Source organism: Lepus europaeus, chromosome 1 (assembly GCF_033115175.1).
Source record: "Lepus europaeus isolate LE1 chromosome 1, mLepTim1.pri, whole genome shotgun sequence".
NCBI classification, from domain to species: Eukaryota; Metazoa; Chordata; class Mammalia; order Lagomorpha; family Leporidae; genus Lepus; species Lepus europaeus.
In genome coordinates this window covers 76,444,191-76,463,133 of record NC_084827.1, presented here as the reverse complement: position 1 = coordinate 76,463,133, position 18,943 = coordinate 76,444,191, and the positions used below count along the sequence as shown (strand labels likewise).

The window sequence follows — 18,943 nt, the reverse complement described above, 5'->3', positions numbered from 1 at the left end:
CTAACGACGCCAACAGGTACAGGCAACCAGTACAATTGTGCGGGTACTGGTTATTGCTGCCATTGTATTTACACCCGTCTGGTCCTTGGGTGCTGGGACCCCATCCGGCCTCAGCAGCCAACCCATCACTCTTCTGGGTCCCAATACGTAGGTCAACAGGTTTTCGAAGAGGCCTTTGAGCCCAGGCAGAGTGAAATTGGGGGAGCGCAAGAGGAAAAACCGAGACCGGACCTTGGGTGGATGTTTTAGTGACCAGTCTGAGGTTACGCCGAGAGGAACTGGAAGGGTTGGAAAACAAAGCCGAGCTGCTAAAGGGTTGACGACACCTCCAACAGCGCAAAGGCTACCCTGGGACCCCACCCTCCAAGCCAATCCCGCGAGATTCTAACGAATTCCCGAGGATTCCCTTCGACTCCGGAGAGAGTCCCAGAGGGGAGGGACAAAAAGGCGGGGCAAGGGGCGGGGGCAGGCGGCGGCGCACGGTCGTTCGCGTCCCGGGCCTCTGGGATCTCGCGAGAGCTAGAGCTCTCGCGATCTTTTCGGAACTGACCCTCCACGCGGAGTGCGGGCGAACGTGCTGAGACCGCCGGGCCGGGAGGGCGGAGACTGAGCGGGGAGGGAGAAGCCCGTTTAGCCAGCCCTACGGAAGCCTGCGAGGGAGGGTAGTGTCCACTGCCCCGTTTGCTGTCGCGATGCCCAGTGCCAACGCCAGCCGCAAGAGTCAGGAGAAGCCGCGGGAGATCATGGACGCGGCGGAAGTGGGTTTCCTCCTTCGCGGGGCCTGGGAGGACAGACCCCTGGGCCATTCCGCGCCGAGGGAGGGAGTAGGGTGAGCGGGGCCCTGCCCTCTGGGTCCTTGTCAGTTCTTTTCCGACAGGCCGCGGGTCAGGGGTGCCGGCGCCCAGAGCCCCTGCAGGGCCCTTGCCCGAGCATCGTGGCCAGCCCCGCTCGGGCCCGCCTTTCTTACAGGGTGCCTGGGGGTCCTGGCCTGCGAGAAGCGTGTCCTCGGGGTGGGGTGGGCGTGCAGCACCAGCTGCCCCGGAAGTAGGAGCGGCGCTGCCACTGTGAGCGCCCCTCTGGGTTAGGCACGTCCTGCACGTAATACCCCCTCCGCCGGGAAACATTTTAATAACCACCAGTAATCGATAGGGCGATTTTCCTAATGTCTGGCAGGTAATGACGGCCCCACCCCACCCCCACCATCTGTTTAATGACCGATTTGCCATGTGACAGCGTTAAAGAACCTGTCATTGCTTGTTCCCTCGCAGTCACTCAGGGAAGTTAAGTAGCTAAGGTTGCAAGAGAACGCATCTGAGATCGAGTGTCCCAAAATCACATGGGTAATGCATAGCACCCAGTGATCTTTTCATTGCTTTTTCAGAAATGAACGTTTGAAACCAAACAGTGAATTATGTGTGCTATGGTAATATGAGCCTTTATCCCAATGAGGCTCCTGATTTCTCAACTAAGGAGTTAGGAATTTTTGGTAGACTACACAAGAAGTAGTTCATCTCAGAATACTAAAAGGAATATATGTGTGCATATATATATATATACATATATGAATAGTACTAATTAGAATGGTTGGGATCTTTTTTTTCTTCACAAATTTTGGCCTATTTATGCTGCTTTCAGGCTTCATTATGTGACTGTATCTCTTTACTGTGGTTCAGGTTATCCTTGTTCTTAAAGTGTGTTTTATATTTGGAAAAAAATATCCAGTAAGCACCCAAATGTTTTCTGGATTATTTTAATATAGACACAAAACCCAGTGTCCTCCAGATCTAAAGGAAAGGATTCCAACAGGCTATGAAGTAGCAGAACCTTGTTTTGTCGTACAGAGCTTGTTACCTTGTAAAAATCTAAGGAGATTATTGTTTATTCTTGACCTTTTGAATTACATAAACCAGCAGTGCATCCTTGCACATAACCTAGGTCTAGATATAAGAAAAAGCTATGGCAGAGTTACATGAAGGATCTTAAGAGATGGTTTTAGTGGTTAAGTATGCCTAAAGGCCACTTACATATTGAATAAATATAGTTTATTAATAGTCTAGACTCTGGGTTTCTTGTTTCCTGTTCCTAATTTTAAATCTAACAAGAAATTTGATATTATTAGGTTGTCATTTTTGAGCTCTTGTAACCTGGTATCCTGAAGCTGGTTTTTGGGTACAGGAAGCTGGTGAATTTTTGGACAATACTTTACAGAAAGAAAGTTGCTATTAATATCCAGCATCCTCAGTTTCTAAAAACTGTGGACATCTGGTGCTCAGAAAACTTAGTTCAAAACGTTGGTTCTCTTTAAAAATCTCTTCCTGTGATAGGAAGTTAATAAAATGGTGGTACTTCATCCTACTCCCTTCACAGAGGAAATTTATATGGTTGCTTTGAAGTACTTTAATCTCCTTTCTGAAGAAGGTAGTTAAGCTGTGTTGTACATGTGTATAAACTTCATGAGAATCGCTGTTATGTATGGTTTATCCATTTAGGAGTGGTGATCTTCAAAAGTAACCAGAAACTGGATGATTTTCTTTCATTGAGTATTTATTAAATGGCAGATTTCCACATTTTAAAACTACTGGCACTGAAATAATGCTGAAAGTTAAATCCAATTCAGTTTTATCTTCTGTTACTGTTTATGTGTTTACTATGTTATTAGTGTTCAAATAAAGTCATATGCAAACTTTTTTTGTAGGATTATGCTAAAGAGAGATATGGAATATGTTCAATGATACAGTCACAAGAAAAACCAGGTTAGTAGCTATGCGATAAAAAATAAACGCTTTTTTCTAATTCTAAGAAAGCTTTTCATGAAATTTTAAGTAAGGGGGCTAGTATTGAGGTTCAGCAGGTTAAGCCACTGCCTACAATACTGACATCACACATGGATGCTGGTTCATGTCCCGGCTACTCCACTGATGCACCTGGGAAAGCAGCAGAAGATGGCCCAAGTAAGACCTGGCTGGAGTTACAGGCCTCCAGCTTTGGCCTGACCCAGCCCCGGCCATTGTGGCCATTTGGAGAGTGAATCCATGGATGGAAAATCTCTTTCTGCTTCTCCCTGTATCGCTGTAACTCTGCCTTTCACAAATAAGTAAGTAAATTTTTAAAAAGAAATTTTAAGTAAGGGTGAGATCATTAAAATACTTGAAAACCTTAAATAATATTAATAATTCAACTAGATGCCATACCCCTTATAAACATCAGTTTAGATAATCTAGAAAAGGAAGAAGATAGGTTAAATGGATATTGTAGATTCAGTGATGCATTACAAAGTGTAGGTCATTATTAAAATATTCCTAAATAATTAGGAAGATTTAATTCTGGTGTAGGGGATAAAAGAAGAGTTGTTAATAGTAACTGCCTTCAGCCGGCACCGCAGCTCACTAGGCTAATCCTCCTCCTGCGGCGCCAGCACACTGGGTTCTAGTCTAGGCTGGGGCGCCGGATTCTGTCCCGGTTGCTCCTCTTCCAGTCCAGCTCTCTGCTGTGGCCCAGGAGTGCAGTGGAGGATGGCCTAGGTCCTTGGGCCCTGCACCCGCATGGGAGACCAGGAAGAAGCAGCTGGCTCCTGGCTTCGGACCAGCACAGCGCACAGGTCATAGCAGCCACTTGGGGGGTGAACCAAAGGAAAAAGGAAGAATTTTCTGTCTGTCTCTCTCTCTCACTGTCTAAACTCTGCCTGTCAAAAAAAAAAAAAAAAAAGCCTTCATCACATGCAGCCTTTCTGCTTGCTTTATTGACTTTATCACCCTTACTTTATCCTAAATCTCTGACTAGTTTGGTTTTTATTTATTTATTTATTTATTTTCTTTGACAGGCAGAGTGGACAGTGAGAGAGAGACAGAGAGAAAGGTCTTCCTTTTGCCGTTGGCTCACCCTCCAATGGCCGCCGTGGTAGGCGCGCTGCGGCCGGCGCACCGCGCTGATCCGATGGCAGGAGCCAGGTGCTTCTCCTGGTCTCCCATGGGGTACAGGGCCCAAGGACTTGGGCCATCCTCCACTGCACTCCCTGGCCACAGCAGAGAGCTGGCCTGGAAGAGGGGCAACCGGGACAGGATCGGTGCCCCGACCGGGACTAGAACCCGGTGTGCCAGCGCCGCAAGGCGGAGGATTAGCCTAGTGAGCCGCGGCGCCGGCCTGGTTATTATTTATTAAACTTCCGTCTGCTTGACTCTTTCTAAAAATCTATTTTCCCACTTAATTCTTACAACATCCTTTAAAATTCTCAAAAGTTGAAAGACAAGAAACTTTACCCCACACGACCAGAAAGAATATGCCAGACCTGGAATAGTGGAACCAAGTTTGATCCCAGAGCCTGTAGGTCTTTCCACCCCTCTGTCTTCTTAGGCCAAGCTGTCATTTTTTAATTTTTTTTTTTTTTTTTTTTTTTTGACAGGCAGAGTTAGACAGTGAGAGAGAGAGAGAGACAGAGAGAAAGGTCTTCCTTCCGTTGGTTCACCCCCCAAATGGCTGCATAAGGCACACTGCGTCGATCCGAAACCAGGAGCCAGGTGCTTCCTCCCGCTCTCCCACGCAGATGCATGGCCCAAGCACTTGGGCCATCCTCCACTGCCTTCCTGGGCCACATCAGAGAGCTGGACTGGAAGAGGAGCAACCAGGACAGGATCCGGCGCCCCGACTGGGACTAGAACCCGGGGTGCTGGCTCTGCAGGCAGATGATTAGCCTAGTAAGCCGGGGCATAGGCCGCCAAGGTGTAATTTGGAACTCAGCCCCCTCTCTCCACACATTTTTTCACTCTTAGCCTGAATATCTAAGAATGAAACTGTTCTTGAATTCTTACTACAGCTCTCTTAAAAAAAAAAACCTTTGTATCTTTATATTTCTTTGAAATTGATTTGACTCACATTAATTGTTTCAGATCTTTAGGTTTTGTTTTTGGGGGGAGAGGGGGACATTAAGATTTATTTATTTGAAAAGCATAGTGGCAGAGAGAGGGGGAGACAGAGGGAAAGGATCTTCCATCTGCTGGTTCACTTCACAAATGACTGTGACATTTGGGGCTGGGCCAGACCTAAGCCACAGTCAGGAAGTCCATCCTGGTTTTCCATGTGGATGGCAGGGGCCCAACTATTTGGACTGCTTCCACTATCTTTCCAGGCACATTAGCCAAAAGAGCTGGATCAGAAGCTAAGCAGCTGGGACTTGAACCAGTGCTCCATTATGGGATGTCAACATTACAATCAGCCACCCTACAGGTTTTTTTATTTGTAAATATTTGCTTTTTTGTCTTAGAGATTTATCTTACTCAACTCTCAACTGTTTAGTAATCTTTTTTCTTTGTAGACATCCAAATATGTCTTTTATCCTTAGTATTACTGCAAACCTTTAAGTTCTTTTTTTTTTTTTTAAGATTTCTTTTATTTATTTGAAAGAGTTACAGAAAGAGGTAGAGCCAGAGAGAGAGAGAGAGAGTTTGTCCATCTGCTGGTTTACTCTCCAGATGACCGCAGTGGTCAGAGCTGAGCTGATCTGAAGCCAGGAGCCAGGAGCTTCTTCTGGGTCTCCCATGTGGGTACAGGGGCCCAAAGACTTGGGCCATCTTCTGCTTTCCCAGGCTAAAGCAGAGAGCTGGATCAGAAGTGGAGCAGCCTGGACTGCAGCCGGTGCTGCAGGCCAGGGCTTTAACCTGCTGCGGCACAGCACCCGCCCCTTAAGTTCTAGGCCATTCAAAGTACTACCTCTAATTTAGAGGGCTGGCTGTGAATTTTACGTTTTGGGATTAATATACCGTCATGTGAGTCTTACTGTTGTTTTAAATTTGATTTGCCTTATGATTACAAAATCACTTTTACTTCTTTAACTTTGTTGGGAAAATATACACAATAAAAAAAATTAAAGTAGCTTTCTAAAAATAAACCCAAGTTTTTGAGTCATCATCTACCATCCAGCATTTTCAGGCTTTCTCTCTCTACCTCTGGACTGCTGCTTTTAGGATATTGGCCTCATTTTCTTGTCCTGCAAACTCATGCTAAATGGGAAAGAAGATGGCTGCAACCTTGAGCTTGCATTATCTCACCTAAATGAAGGGAACGTGGAGAGCCTCACTCCCAGATCTGTGTATTAAATCCTAGAGAGAAAGACTTTGTATATCTCTGATATAGCATGCTTTTACTGTGTCCTGGAGAATGTGGTGCTATGATACCTGTTCAGGCTAGCTGATTATATACTATAGCAGGCAAGCAAAAATACCGTGTCCTCGTAGGCATAGGTAGGTGAGGACAGACTGTTTGGCCTTAAAGGTCATTCAACTGTTCCAGCAAATTTTACATTTTAAAACTGTCTCCGGCTGCATTATAACTGATATAGAAGAGGTCCAGGAGTTTGCCAATTAGGATGTTATTTCCTATAGTTTAAACAAGAGGTAATAATAGCTTGATTTAGGATGGTAGTAGTAAAGATAGAGAATTGGATTAATTTTTTTCTTAGATTTTTTTTCTTTTTTAAAGATTTATTTATTAATTTGAAAGAGGCACAGAGAGAGAGAGAGGTCTTCCATCCACTGATTCACTCCCCAAATGACTGCAATGACCAGAGCTGTGCTGATCAGAAGCCAGGAGCCAGGAACTTCTCCTGGGTCTTCCACGCTGTGCAGGAGCCCAAGGACTTGAGCCATCTTCTACTGCTTTCCCAGGCCATGGCAGAAAACTGGATTGGAAGTGGAGCAGCCGGGACTCAAAACTGGCGCCCATATGGGATACTGGCACCACAGTGGCTTTATCCACTACACCACAGAGGCAGCCTCTGGATTAATTTTAGAAATATTTATATTTAAGAAGATGTGACTTAGTCCTTCTTTAAATTTTTTTTTTAAGATTTTATTTATTTGAGAGGTACAGACAGAGAGGGAGAGAGAGAAAGGTCTTCCATCTACTGGTTGACTCCCCAAATGACCGCAGTGGCCTGAGCTGAGCTGATGTAAAGCCAGGACCTTCTTCCAGATGTCCCATGTGGGTGCGGGGGCCCAAGGATTTGGGCCGTCCTCCCCTGCTTTCCCAGGTAAATTAGCAGGGGGTTGGATCAGAAGTGGAGCAGCCAGGACTCGAACCTGTGCCCAAATGGAATGCTAACACACAGGCAGAAGCTTAGCTTGCTCTGCCACGGCGCCAGCCCACTAAAATATATTTAGGAAGTATTATTCACAAAACTTGAGGAGAATTGCATATGGAAAGGATAGAGAAGTGTTACCAAGGATTGAGAATTATTTAGAATGATACCAAGTACACAGAGCTACTAGACAGAAACAATTATGATCTCTTTGTAAATTCTGAATGGAAAAATTGTTTCACTGTTTTTCACAGATCGAGTTTTGGTTTGGGTTAAAGACTTGACAGTACAAAAAGCTGATGAAGTTGTTTGGGTACGTGGGAGAGTTCACACAAGCAGAGCTAAAGGTAAGATTGACAATGTATTTTTGTCTTGCAAATTCCTCACCGGTCAAAGTAAGTCTTTAAAAACAGAACAAAGCAAAAACACATAACTTTTTTTTCTTAAATTGCTGTACCATGGTTAGTTTTAAATTCCTTTAAGATTAAAGATAGCTTGACCCTGAAGATTGATGAAATCTAAAACTTCAAGATACTTTTCTAGCATCTCTTAAAAGTTTATTTAAGTAAGTTTTTTGAAAAACTTGTCAATTTGTAATGATTAGATGAATAGGGAGGTAGCAGAGAGATAAGGCTAAGGCACTAGGCTGTCGAGTACAGAAGCCACTGGCCGCACATAGCTATTTAAGTTTAAATGGAAATTCAGTAGCTTGGCCCCACCAACTGTTATTTTGAGTGCTTAAGCCATATGTGGTTAGTGGCTCCCACTATGGAATGACAGCAAATACAGAGTATTTTTATCATTTTTAAAGGTCGTTTTGGTCAACGCTAAGGATTTAGTGTGAACAATAGAGAAGAAATATTAGGATAGTTTAGACAAACCTTGGTTTCTTGTGGAAAATTGGTCCAACCTAAAATTTGAAATTTTCTAAAGATAATAATGGCTTTTATGTTACTTTATAATTTAATATTTTCACACTTTCACATTTGGTTGTCCATACAAATTTATAAAGTAGGCAGAATAGGCATTGATATTCTGCTTTATAAATGAAAAGACAGGTTCAGGATGATGTCGACCCAAGTCTCATGGTAATTGTGGTATGAACAGAATTCAGAAGCTTTCTGATAATTATATCTTTATTAGAGTTCTTTCCTTCTATAGTAATTAATATATACTATGCAATAGTGTTTCTTAATTGTAATTTAGAATAACTTTTATTGTAGAATTAATACAAATCTACTTCAAAAAGTTTGTGGGGTATATGGATAAAAGTTACTTAAAGTAGCTAAAAAAAAACCAAAAAACTGAAGTCCATGATAGGTTTTTCAGAATATACATTTTTCATGAACTTTTTGAAGATTCTTTTTGTGCATGTATTTACAAATCATTTTGTACCAAAATAAAATTTTTCATTCCATTTTCCATGAACTTTTGGAAGTATCCCCGTATGTGCTCATGATTTTAAATTTCCAACATTTATATATCAGTCTCTCAAGATCACTGCTAATATCTATGCTTCCAGTATCCTGCCTGCAAATAGATGAATGCTGATGGATTTTGAAAAGAGTAAAAGAGTGCTGGTAGTGTTTTAAAACTTTTGAATAATACTAATATCCCTTCCTGAGAGGCTGACACTTACTCTATCAGCAGATAATCACAATATGTTGTAATCCTTCATTTACTTTGGGAGCCTTTGCTTTCTGAACTGAGCACTGTGTTTCCTAAACATAGAACACATGCTACATATAAACCTGAACTAAAAATACCCACTGCTTCATACCCACTGCTTCATTTTATCCCTTATATTTATCTTTCGTAATATTTAAAACACAAAAGTGAGTGATATTTCTCAAAGGTTATGTTATGGATGTATGTATGTCAATTTTTATTTTAAGTTCTTGGCCCCACAGAGATAAGAATTCAAAGCAGAAGCATAAACATAGTGGACAAGTGAGAATAGAACTTCTTTACAAGAGAGGGAGTGAATATACATTCATGTGTGAGTGTGAGCCACCCACATAGAGAGATCCCCATCATGAGTGCACCTGAGAGTTGCCTACTAGGCGAAAATGAGGGGAGGCCTGAGGACCCATAAGCATGCTCTGGAAGCCAAAAGGGTGTTTCCACCTGAATAAGTCCCTTTTTATGAGGTAGGGATGGTGCCCTAATTGAATGTACAAACATAGTGGAGTTCAGTATGTATGAGGCTGTTTGGGAGTTTCATGGTGCTTCCAGATAGAGCTTAACGTCCCAATGTTCATCGTGGCATCTCCTCTGGTCCTGGATGAGAGACAGGTGCTTCAAGCAAAATGGGCATACTGGATTGACAGGTTAGGGGGTGGGGTTACAATGGAGGGCTATGCAGAAATTGTGAGAAAATACTGCAGGTCAACCTTTCCTACCTAAACTTCCTGCTTAGTTCCACCATGTCAGTTATGATGACAAACTTTTGAGTGAGACTGACCTATGTTTGAATACTGGATTTGTACTAATGAGTATACTTACTTTCATTTCATGGTAGTTTTTTGTGTATCTTATTTCCTATTGTAGACTCATAGAAGGTACTACTGCTTATTTTATTTCTTTGTTTGATACACAGTACTCAATAAAAACCCTAGTGAATAATTGATGAATAAATTAAATACTAAATGGGAGTTGCTTTATACACAAAGCATTGTCATCTGGATCTTATACTTGGTCTTGGAGTAACTTACTGTGATTGAGATGATCCAGCAAGTATTTTTTTTTTATTTTCATTTATTTATTTTTAATCTTTAATTTAATGAATATAAATTTCCAAAGTACAGCTTATGGATTACAATGGCTCCCCCCCCCAATAACTTCCCTCCCACCCACAACCCTCCCCTTCCATTCACATCAAGATTCATTTTCAATTCTCCTTATATACAGAAAAACAGTTTAGTATATATAAAGATTTCAACAGTTTGCCCTCAGATAGCAACACAAAGTGAAAAATACTGTTGGAGTACCAGTTATAGCATTAAATCACAGTGTACAGCACATTAAGGACAGAGATCCTACATGATTTTTTTTTTTAATTGATTAATTTTCTATGTAATTTCCAATTTAACACCAAGTTTTTTTTTTTTCATTTTCAATTATCTTTATATACAGGAGATCAATTCAGTATATACTAAGTAAAGATTTCATCAGTTTGCACCCACACAGAAACACAAAGTGTAAAAATACTGTTTCAGTACTAGCTATAGCATTACTTCACATTGGACAACCCATTAAGGACAGATCCCACATGGGACGTAAGTACACAGTGACTCCTGTTGTTGATTTAACAATTTGACACTCTTGTTTACCAGCAAGTATTCTAAGAAACTAGAAGAGGCCAGCACCGCAGCTCAATAAGCTAATCCTCCGCCTTGCGGCCCCGGCACCCCAGGTTCTAGTCCCGGTCGGGGCACCAGATTCTATCCCGGTTGCCCCTCTTCCAGGCCAGCTCTTTGCTGTGGCCTGGGAGTGCAGTGGAGGATGGCCCAAGTGCTTGGGCCTTGCACCCGCATGGGAGACCAGGATAAGCACCTGGCTCCTGGCTTCGGATCAGCGCGGTGCGCCGGCCGTGGCAGCCATTGGAGGGTGAACCAACGGCGAAAAGGAAGACCTTTCTCTCTGTCTCTCTCACTGTCCACTCTGCCTGTCAAAAAAGAAAAAGAAACTAGAAGACAATTACAAAGCATCACAAAAGTGAAAAAATATCATCTGCTAGTGGTTTATTCTGCTTGTGATAAATAATTTTAGTCTCTTAAGTGACAGTGCTTGCCTAAAAATATGAAACAAGTTGCAAGGAATTTATCATGGTGATGCAAGCTGATGAAGGGAGAAAGTCTTTCTGTTTATATGATCTAGAAAAATATAATTAAATAAATTAATGGGTTCTGGGAATTTTGGTAGGATTAAATGGAAACACCTTTTTTTCTTTTAATTGAAAACTAACACACACATGTGGTATTTTTAAATTGGAACAGTTTAAAGAATAAAGCAGTAAGTAACTCGTTATTCTACTCTCAAGAGATCAAAAAGTAGCTCACTTGTTACTCTCAAAGACAACTATGAAAAGTTGAAATATTTAGAGATTGCTTTAAACTAAATTACAAAAGTGAGTTCCTATGCTATACCTGTATTTTATATGACTGCATCATCATTTACAGTATAATTTTCAAAAAGAAATGTTTGTTATTCTAGATTATAAAATAGTTTTTTGAAATAATACAGAAATAAGTGATGCATAAAGGTGGAAAATCAATTATTAATCTCCTTTTCAGGTTTGTTTTTATGAATAGCAGAATGTATGTGTTTGAAACCAAAGTTTTATAATAATGCGGCCAGCGCCATGGCTCACTTGGTTAATCCTCTGCCTGTGGTGCCGGCATCCCATATGGGCACCAGGTTCTAGTCCCAGTTGCTCCTCTTCCAGTCCAGCTCTCTGCTGTGGCCCCGGAGGGCAGTGGAGGATGGCCCAAGTGCCTGGGCCCCTGCACCCGCATGGGAGACCAGGAAGAAATACCTGGCTCCTGGCTTCCGATTGGCGCAGCGCCAGCCGTAGCGGCCATTTGGGGAGTGAAGCAACGGAAGGAAGACCTTTCTGTCTGTCTCTCTCTTACTGTCTAACTCTGACAAAAAAAAAAAAAAAAAGTTTTATAATACAGTAGTTTCTTAACCTGCATTTTCTCTTGGACATTTCTCCTATCTGTATGTATAGTCCTGCTTCATTTATTTTTTAATGGTTTCATAGTATTCTGTAGTATGGCTATACTTAGTATTTTCCCATTTTCAGAAAATTTGAGTTTACTCATTCTTGTTTAATTTGCATTTCAATCATTGGTTAGATTAAACTTTTAACTATATGTTAGCTTTTTAAATTTCTTGGGTATGTTCTTGCCCTTTCATATTTTTATTGTACAAGAAAAAATAAATATTTTTCTCCAAGTCTATTTGTATTTCAGTATTTTGAGTGTAAGAGAGGTTTGATATTGCCTGCTTTAGATACTCATATGACTAAATTATATAATATGTATTCTTTTGTACAAATTACATGTATTAGGTGTTTGCTCATTTTAATTGTTGAATAGTATTCCATTGTATGATCATACTACAATCTGTTTATTAGGTATGTGTTGATGGACATTCTGGTAGAATGTTTCCTATTTTTGGCTGTTCTGAATAAAGCTGGCATTAACATTGATGTAAAAATCTTTGCATATACGCTTTTATTTCTCTTGAGTGGAATTGTAAGATCCCAGGATAGGTATATATTTATCTTCATTTAAAAAAACTGCCAAACTTTTCCAGAGTGCTTGTTTCATATTGTGATTTTTGAAATGCCATCATCTCCTAAAAGAAACTAAAGCTACTTGGAAAAATAGCAAATTTTAAGTGCTGGGCAAGAATTGTATAAGACAGATCTAGAATATCTTTTTGTAACAGGTAGGAAAGAAGGTGGATAAGACTATATGGTTCCATGAATAAGGAACTCATGGACTAACTTAAAGAGGTTACCACAGGCCAAAAACCAGTGAAACAAAGTCATTATATTGTAAACCAGTTAATAAAGGGAATTTCTGTATGGATTATATATCACTTGCAAACTAAATGATTGATATGAGGAAGTGTCTGTTTAGAGAAATGTGCTAGCCAATAAAATGAAAAAAGAATGTTAGAACATTACCATTTTGCCCCTAGTAAGTAAACCAGGCATTGATCATCATTGCTTGCTAACATCACAAAGGAAAGACAACCAAAAATAGTTTCTACTCTTGAAAAAACACAACAAAATGAAGTAGTCTATGAAGTAATGTTAGCTAAAATATAGCTGAATTAAGCCTTTAGATATGTTTATCAGATTACAGGAAAAATAAGACAAAGGAACATGTTAAATGAAAATGAAATAGAATCAGTGTAACCTGGTAGGAAACTACTGAGCAAAAACAACCTAGTTTTTTCAATAATTAAATTGAAAAGAGAGAGGGAATTTATGGATTAAACCTTAAGATGATCCCTTAACCTGTCACTTATTTGGATCTTGATTAAAGTGCATAGTTTTGGTTTTTTTTTTCCTAAATGGACGTTTGGACTATTGGATATTTGAACATTAACTGGATATTTGATGTTTAAGAATTTTAAAAAATCTTTCAGATGTCTATACTAAAACATGTATAGATAAAATAATATGGCTGGGGTTTGCTTTGGAATAATACAGGAATTAAAATAAATATGTCTTGGTGAAGCTAAAGTAAGAATGGTCATAAGTTGATATTTATTAAAGTGCATGAGGCTGTAGGTAAACAGTGGTATTGTTGATAAATAATTGTCATCTTATTCTTTTATATATTTGTGTCTCACTTATTTTTACAATACATACATACAGGATTTTTACAATGAAGAATTTTTTCAAACAGTGGAAATTTAAGCTCCTGATGAATTATGTGAAAACTTCAGAGTTTCTGCATAAAATATCATTAGAAAACAATGCCAAAGTTTAAAAAGTAGTTTAAGAGTTGTTTTCATCTAGTCTAAGTTTTTTGGTTGTTAAGAACAGATGTTGAATTTGATCTTTTCTCTTGAAAATATAATTGTGTTGAGTGTGTGTGCATTGAAGTTCATTATATTATATACTCTGTTTTTGTTTCTTTGCTATTTCCCATACAATGAAAATTTAGAAATACTATTGATTCTCTTATTTATGGATTATATATTTATAAATTCAAAAACTGGCCAAAGTGTGTGTGTGGCTCCCAGATCAATACTTAGTGCATCTCCATGGTCATTCTCAAACATGCCAGATTTGCACATGTGCAGATACGCAGAATTTGAGTTGCTTAGTACATGCATTCCCAGCTAAAAAGCACTGTGATATTCTGCCTCCTTATTTCAGCTCTCATACTATAGACAAGTGTTCTTTCTGCAGTCTCTCTTTTTTTTTTTTGACAGGCAAAGTGGACAGTGAGAGAAAGAGACCTTTTGCTGTTGGTTCGCCCTCCTCCAATGGCCGGTACGGCCGGCGCGCTGCAGCCAGCGCATCGCGCTGATCCAAAGCTAGGAGCCAGGTGCTTCTCATGGTCTCCCATGTGGGTGCAGGGCCCAAGGACCTGGGCCATCCTCCACTGCACTCCCAGCCCATAGCAGAGAGCTGGACTGGAAGAGGGGCAACCGGGACAGAATCCGGCACCCCGACCGGGACTAGAACCCGTGGCGCCGGCCTCTGCAGTCTCTTTTAATCTCAGGTTTTTCATATTTTTGTGTTGATTTTACTATTTTTTTTAAAAAAGAAAAAGATTTACGTATTTATTTGAAAGTCAGAGTTAGAGAAAGAGACAGAGAGATCTTCTGTCAGTTATTCAACAGATACCTGCAGCAGCCAGGGCTTAGCCAAGCTGGAGTCAGCAATTTTATCTGGTTCTCCCACTTGGGTGACAGGAGCCCAAGCACTTGGGCCATGTTCTACTACTGTTCTCAGACCATTAGCAGGAAGCTAAATTAAATTGTAAATGAAGCAGCCAAGACATGAACCAGTATGGGATGCCGGTTTTGCAGGTGGCCACTTAACCAATTGTATCACAACACTGGCCCCCAATTTTGCTATTTAAAATGACCTCCAAGTATAATGCTTAGTATTTTTCTAGCATTCCTCAGCACAAGAAGACTATATTGTGCCTTATGTTGAAGATACTTGCTACGTTGTGGCATAGCAGGTTAAACCTCCACTTTGAGATCTGGTTGTTCCGCTTCTAATCCAACTCCTTGCTAATGTGCCTGGGAAAGCAGAGGAAGATGGCCCAAGTGCTTGTGTCCCTGCACCCAGTGGGAGACCTGGAAGAAGTTGCTGGCTCCTGGCTTTAGCTTGGCCCAGCCCCAGCTGTTGGTGGCCATTTGGTATGAACTAGCTGATGGAAGATCTCTCTCTTTCTGGTCTCTCCTCTGTCTGTAACTGCTTTTCAAATAAATGCATTAGATAACTGCATTAGATACTTGGTTCCAGCAGGAGGTACAGTGCTTGTGGCCCTGAGTTAAGTGTTAAAAAAGTAAATAATATATACCAGCTAAGATGTTTTTAAACAAAAACACACAGAGTGAGATCGTGTATTTCCTAATCAGTTAATGAAAATATGATTGTGGGTTGTGAGGAACCCAACCCTGTATTTCCCAAAGAAGCCATGATAATTCACTAATTCATTTTCATGGTAACTTTATGGGAGAGAACCACCGGAAATATCAGTCAGCTATATGTAATTGTGGTGGTTTATAATAATGAGTTATATAATGTTAAACTATTTTGAGGTTCTTGGAACTCAGCTTGGTAAAGCTGTAATTTTTGTTTTTTAACTAAGTTACCCAAGTAGCACATTAATACTTTTAGGTGAATTTTTCAAAGAATAGAAATATAGTGATATTTATTTTTTTTCTTTGCTACTGCCTGCATTCTGTCCCAATTCTTTCTATTCGTATTTAATTTATTCGATATACTCCTAAATCTGTTTTGTAGTACATGTATGCATGTACACAATTTTGTATGTGAACATTTAGTTTGTCTGACTATACATGCTAATTTTTTTTTTTTTTAAGATTTATTTATTTATTTGAAAGTCAGAGTTGCACAGAGAAAGAGAGCTTCCATCTGCTGTTTCACTCCCCAGATGGCCGCAACCACCAGAGCTGTGCCGATCAGAAGCCAGGAGCTTCCTCCGGATCTTCCCATGTGGGTGCAGAGGCCCAAGGACTTGGGCCATCTACTGCTTTCCCAGGCTATAACAGAGAGCTAGATCAAAAGTGGAGCAGCTGGGACTTGAACCAGTGCCCATATGGGATGTCGGCACAGCAGGCGGTGTCCTTACCGGCTACACCACACACAGTACTGTCCCCTTTACATTGTATTTTATCTTTTTTTTTTTTTTTTTTGGCAGGCAGAGTTAGAGACAGAGAGAAAGGTCTTCCTTTCCATTGGTTCACCACCCAAATGGCTGCTACGGCTGGCGCGCTGCAGCCAGCACAGTGCGCTGATTTGAAGCCAGGAGCCAGGTGCTTCCTCCTGGTCTCCCTATACGGGTGCAGGGCCCAAACACTTGGGCCATCCTCCACTGCCTTCCCGGGCCACAGCAGAGAGCTGGACGGGAAGAGGAGCAACCAGGACAGAATCCGGCATCCCAGCTGGGACTGGAACCTGGTGTGCCGGCACTGCAGCCAGAGGATTAGCCAAGTGAGCCATGGTGCTGGCCAATGTATTTTTTTTTTAACTTTTATTTAATGAATATAAATTTCCAATGTACAGCTTATGGATTACAGTGGCTTCCCCCTCCCATAACTTCCCTCCCACCCGCAACCCTCCCCTCTCCCGCTCCCTCTCCCCTTCCATTTGCATCAAGATTCATTTTCAATTCTCTTTATATACAGAAGATCAATTTAGTATATATTAAGATTTCAACAGTTTGCACCCACATAGAAACACAAAGTGAAACATACTGTTTGAGTACTAGTTATAGCATTAAATCAAAATGTACAGCACATTAAGGACAGAGATCCCACATGAGGAGCAAGTGCACAGTGACTCCTGTTGTTGACCCAACAAATTGACACTCAAGTTTATGGCGCCAGTAACCACCCTAGGCTGTCATCATGAGTTGCCAAGGCTATGGAAGCCTTTCAAGTTCGCCGACTCTGATCATATTAAGACAGGGTGAGGATAGTAACCAGTGATCCTAAGAGTGGTGTTAACCAGGTCTGAACAATTATACAGCATTAAGTGGGGAAGAGGACCGTCAGTACACACAGGTTGGGAGTAGAGCCATTGGTGGTAGAGTAGAAGTTATGATTACGAAGGAATGAGGCCCAAGTGCGCTAGACAGGGTCTAGAACAAAGGACAGAGTCATTATTAGAGGAGCTAAGAAAGGTGCTGTCTAAGCTACAATTAAGTTTTCTGATTTAGAGGCAAATAGAACCTGACAGAAGGGGCTTGATAATCTGTTGGGCTTTAGGCCGTGTAAGTTAAGAGGCCCAGACCTATCTATCTCTTCACATGGGGTACATCCTAAGGGAGGTGTGAACCTCCTAGGGGAAGGCACTCTGTTGACTTCCATTACTTAGCTGGCCTGGGAGGAGAGCTGGCCAGGTAAAGGCAGGTGGCATCTCTAACAAGAAATTTACAGTTCTGCCTGCAATGTTGCTGACCCTACTTGGCCGTCCCCTCAGCTGCAGGGGTCACTTTGGAAGCTGGGCTGAGTGAAGGGCTTTTCAGCTTAGAGCCAATTAGATCTGTGGTTCTGACCTGGGCATCCTTCGACTCCAGGGCAGGTCCATTTCCAGTGATCCAACTTTTGGCAGAGCTGCCAGGGCTCTTCACAAGCTGACTTCTGCTGAAGCCCAGGCTTACCACATTGAAAGCCACTGCAGTGGACTGGCCTGTTGGGTCTCCTTGAGGGCAGATCACTGTACAGATCAGCCATTAATAGGCCTGCCACCCATTGCTTCTGATGCCTAGCTTTCTTTTCCTCCTGGTTTGTGTTCAAGCAGACCAGAGGATGCAAGTCAAGGGAGTGCCCAAGTCCCATCTCTAATCTTCGGTGGCCTGAACTACAAGTCTATAGTCACAGGCATGTTCTGTAGTAGTTTTTCTAAGGTAGACAATGCCCATGAGGAAAATTATATTCTCACTTTGAAACTTTCTTTCCCTTTGGTCTGAAAGGGAGGTTTTTTCTACTTACTGTTTACTTCGCTGATGGCGAAGTAAATCTAGCTATGAGATTATAATTTAAGCTCTTATTTTGGCTATGCTATTACAGAAAAATGTTAGCCATCTCTTTTATAAGGTCTAAAGATTAAATTGTGCGTCCTACAGTTTCCTTCATAATAGAATTAGTTTCCTACCTTGAAGAGAATAGAGAAATGAAAGAACAAGTTGGGCTTAGAATAGAGAAATGAGGGAGCAAGTCCTAGATTGCTTGCTGACAATAGCAATCTCACATGAATACTTAGCAAACAGTTTCAACCATTAGATAACAAGAAAACATTTACCAGAAGGTGCAATGCCTTCTATAAATTTTAAGAATCATGTATTTGGAAACACCTCTTAAATATCTAACATGGTGTAGTTTGCTTAACCAGTAAACTTAAGCACAACCATCTAAAATGTTTTTAGTTTCTTTCTACCAACAAGTATAAAACATATGATACAGAGATTCAGGTCACATGAATTAAAATGTATCTTTGATTGATTTTAGCAGCTTAAATTTATGGACAGTCTTATCTATAAGCCAATTAAAATAAAATTCTTAATAAAATTTTCCCATGTGGACATACAATATGTACACGCATATAACATAACATAATAGACCAATATAGCAATTTTAATAATAGCTTTTAAAATCTTTAACTCTTTTTGTAAATTGTCAATTGATTTGAATTGCTTTTTGTTTTTAGTAACCTCAATTAACCATACTTTCTCTCAGTTGGTACTGTTAATACATTATTGGCTTCATCTGTTTACAGAGCCATCCCAAAGTACTGAATACAATAGAAGTGGCTGGAAAAAGTCCATAGGAACCTGTAGGAGGACAGCTAAACACAGAACCAACAACGCTTTAGTTTTATGAGCAGCAAATCATATATAACTGTGGATGACAAAAGAGTTTAAGTTGCCATGTTTAAAATTATAAACTCATCAACCAACAAGAGGCACTTGCTTACTACAGAGTATTTTTGAAAGCACCTGTAGGATTTTACAAGTATTTAACCTTTTAAGCCTCTGGGGCTTTCTCATTAAGATAACTATCATGTCTAATAACACAAGATCATTAGACTTTTTAATTCTCAAACATTTGAATTAATAGCATTTTCCATTATAGAAACTTAAA

General features: G+C 40.7%; 1 protein-coding gene across 1 annotated transcript in view; it reads left to right on the top strand.

Moving 5' to 3' along the window:
• Positions 1 to 544: 544 nt before the first annotated feature.
• DARS1 (aspartyl-tRNA synthetase 1) overlaps positions 545 to 18,943 on the top strand; it is an 80,704-nt gene continuing 62,305 nt past the window's right edge. The window contains exons 1-3 of the mRNA XM_062186210.1: positions 545 to 758; positions 2,696 to 2,753; positions 7,324 to 7,416. Coding sequence (XP_062042194.1) covers positions 693 to 758; positions 2,696 to 2,753; positions 7,324 to 7,416 — 217 coding nt within the window. The 5' untranslated portion in view covers positions 545 to 692. The remainder of the gene's footprint in view (positions 759 to 2,695; positions 2,754 to 7,323; positions 7,417 to 18,943) is intronic.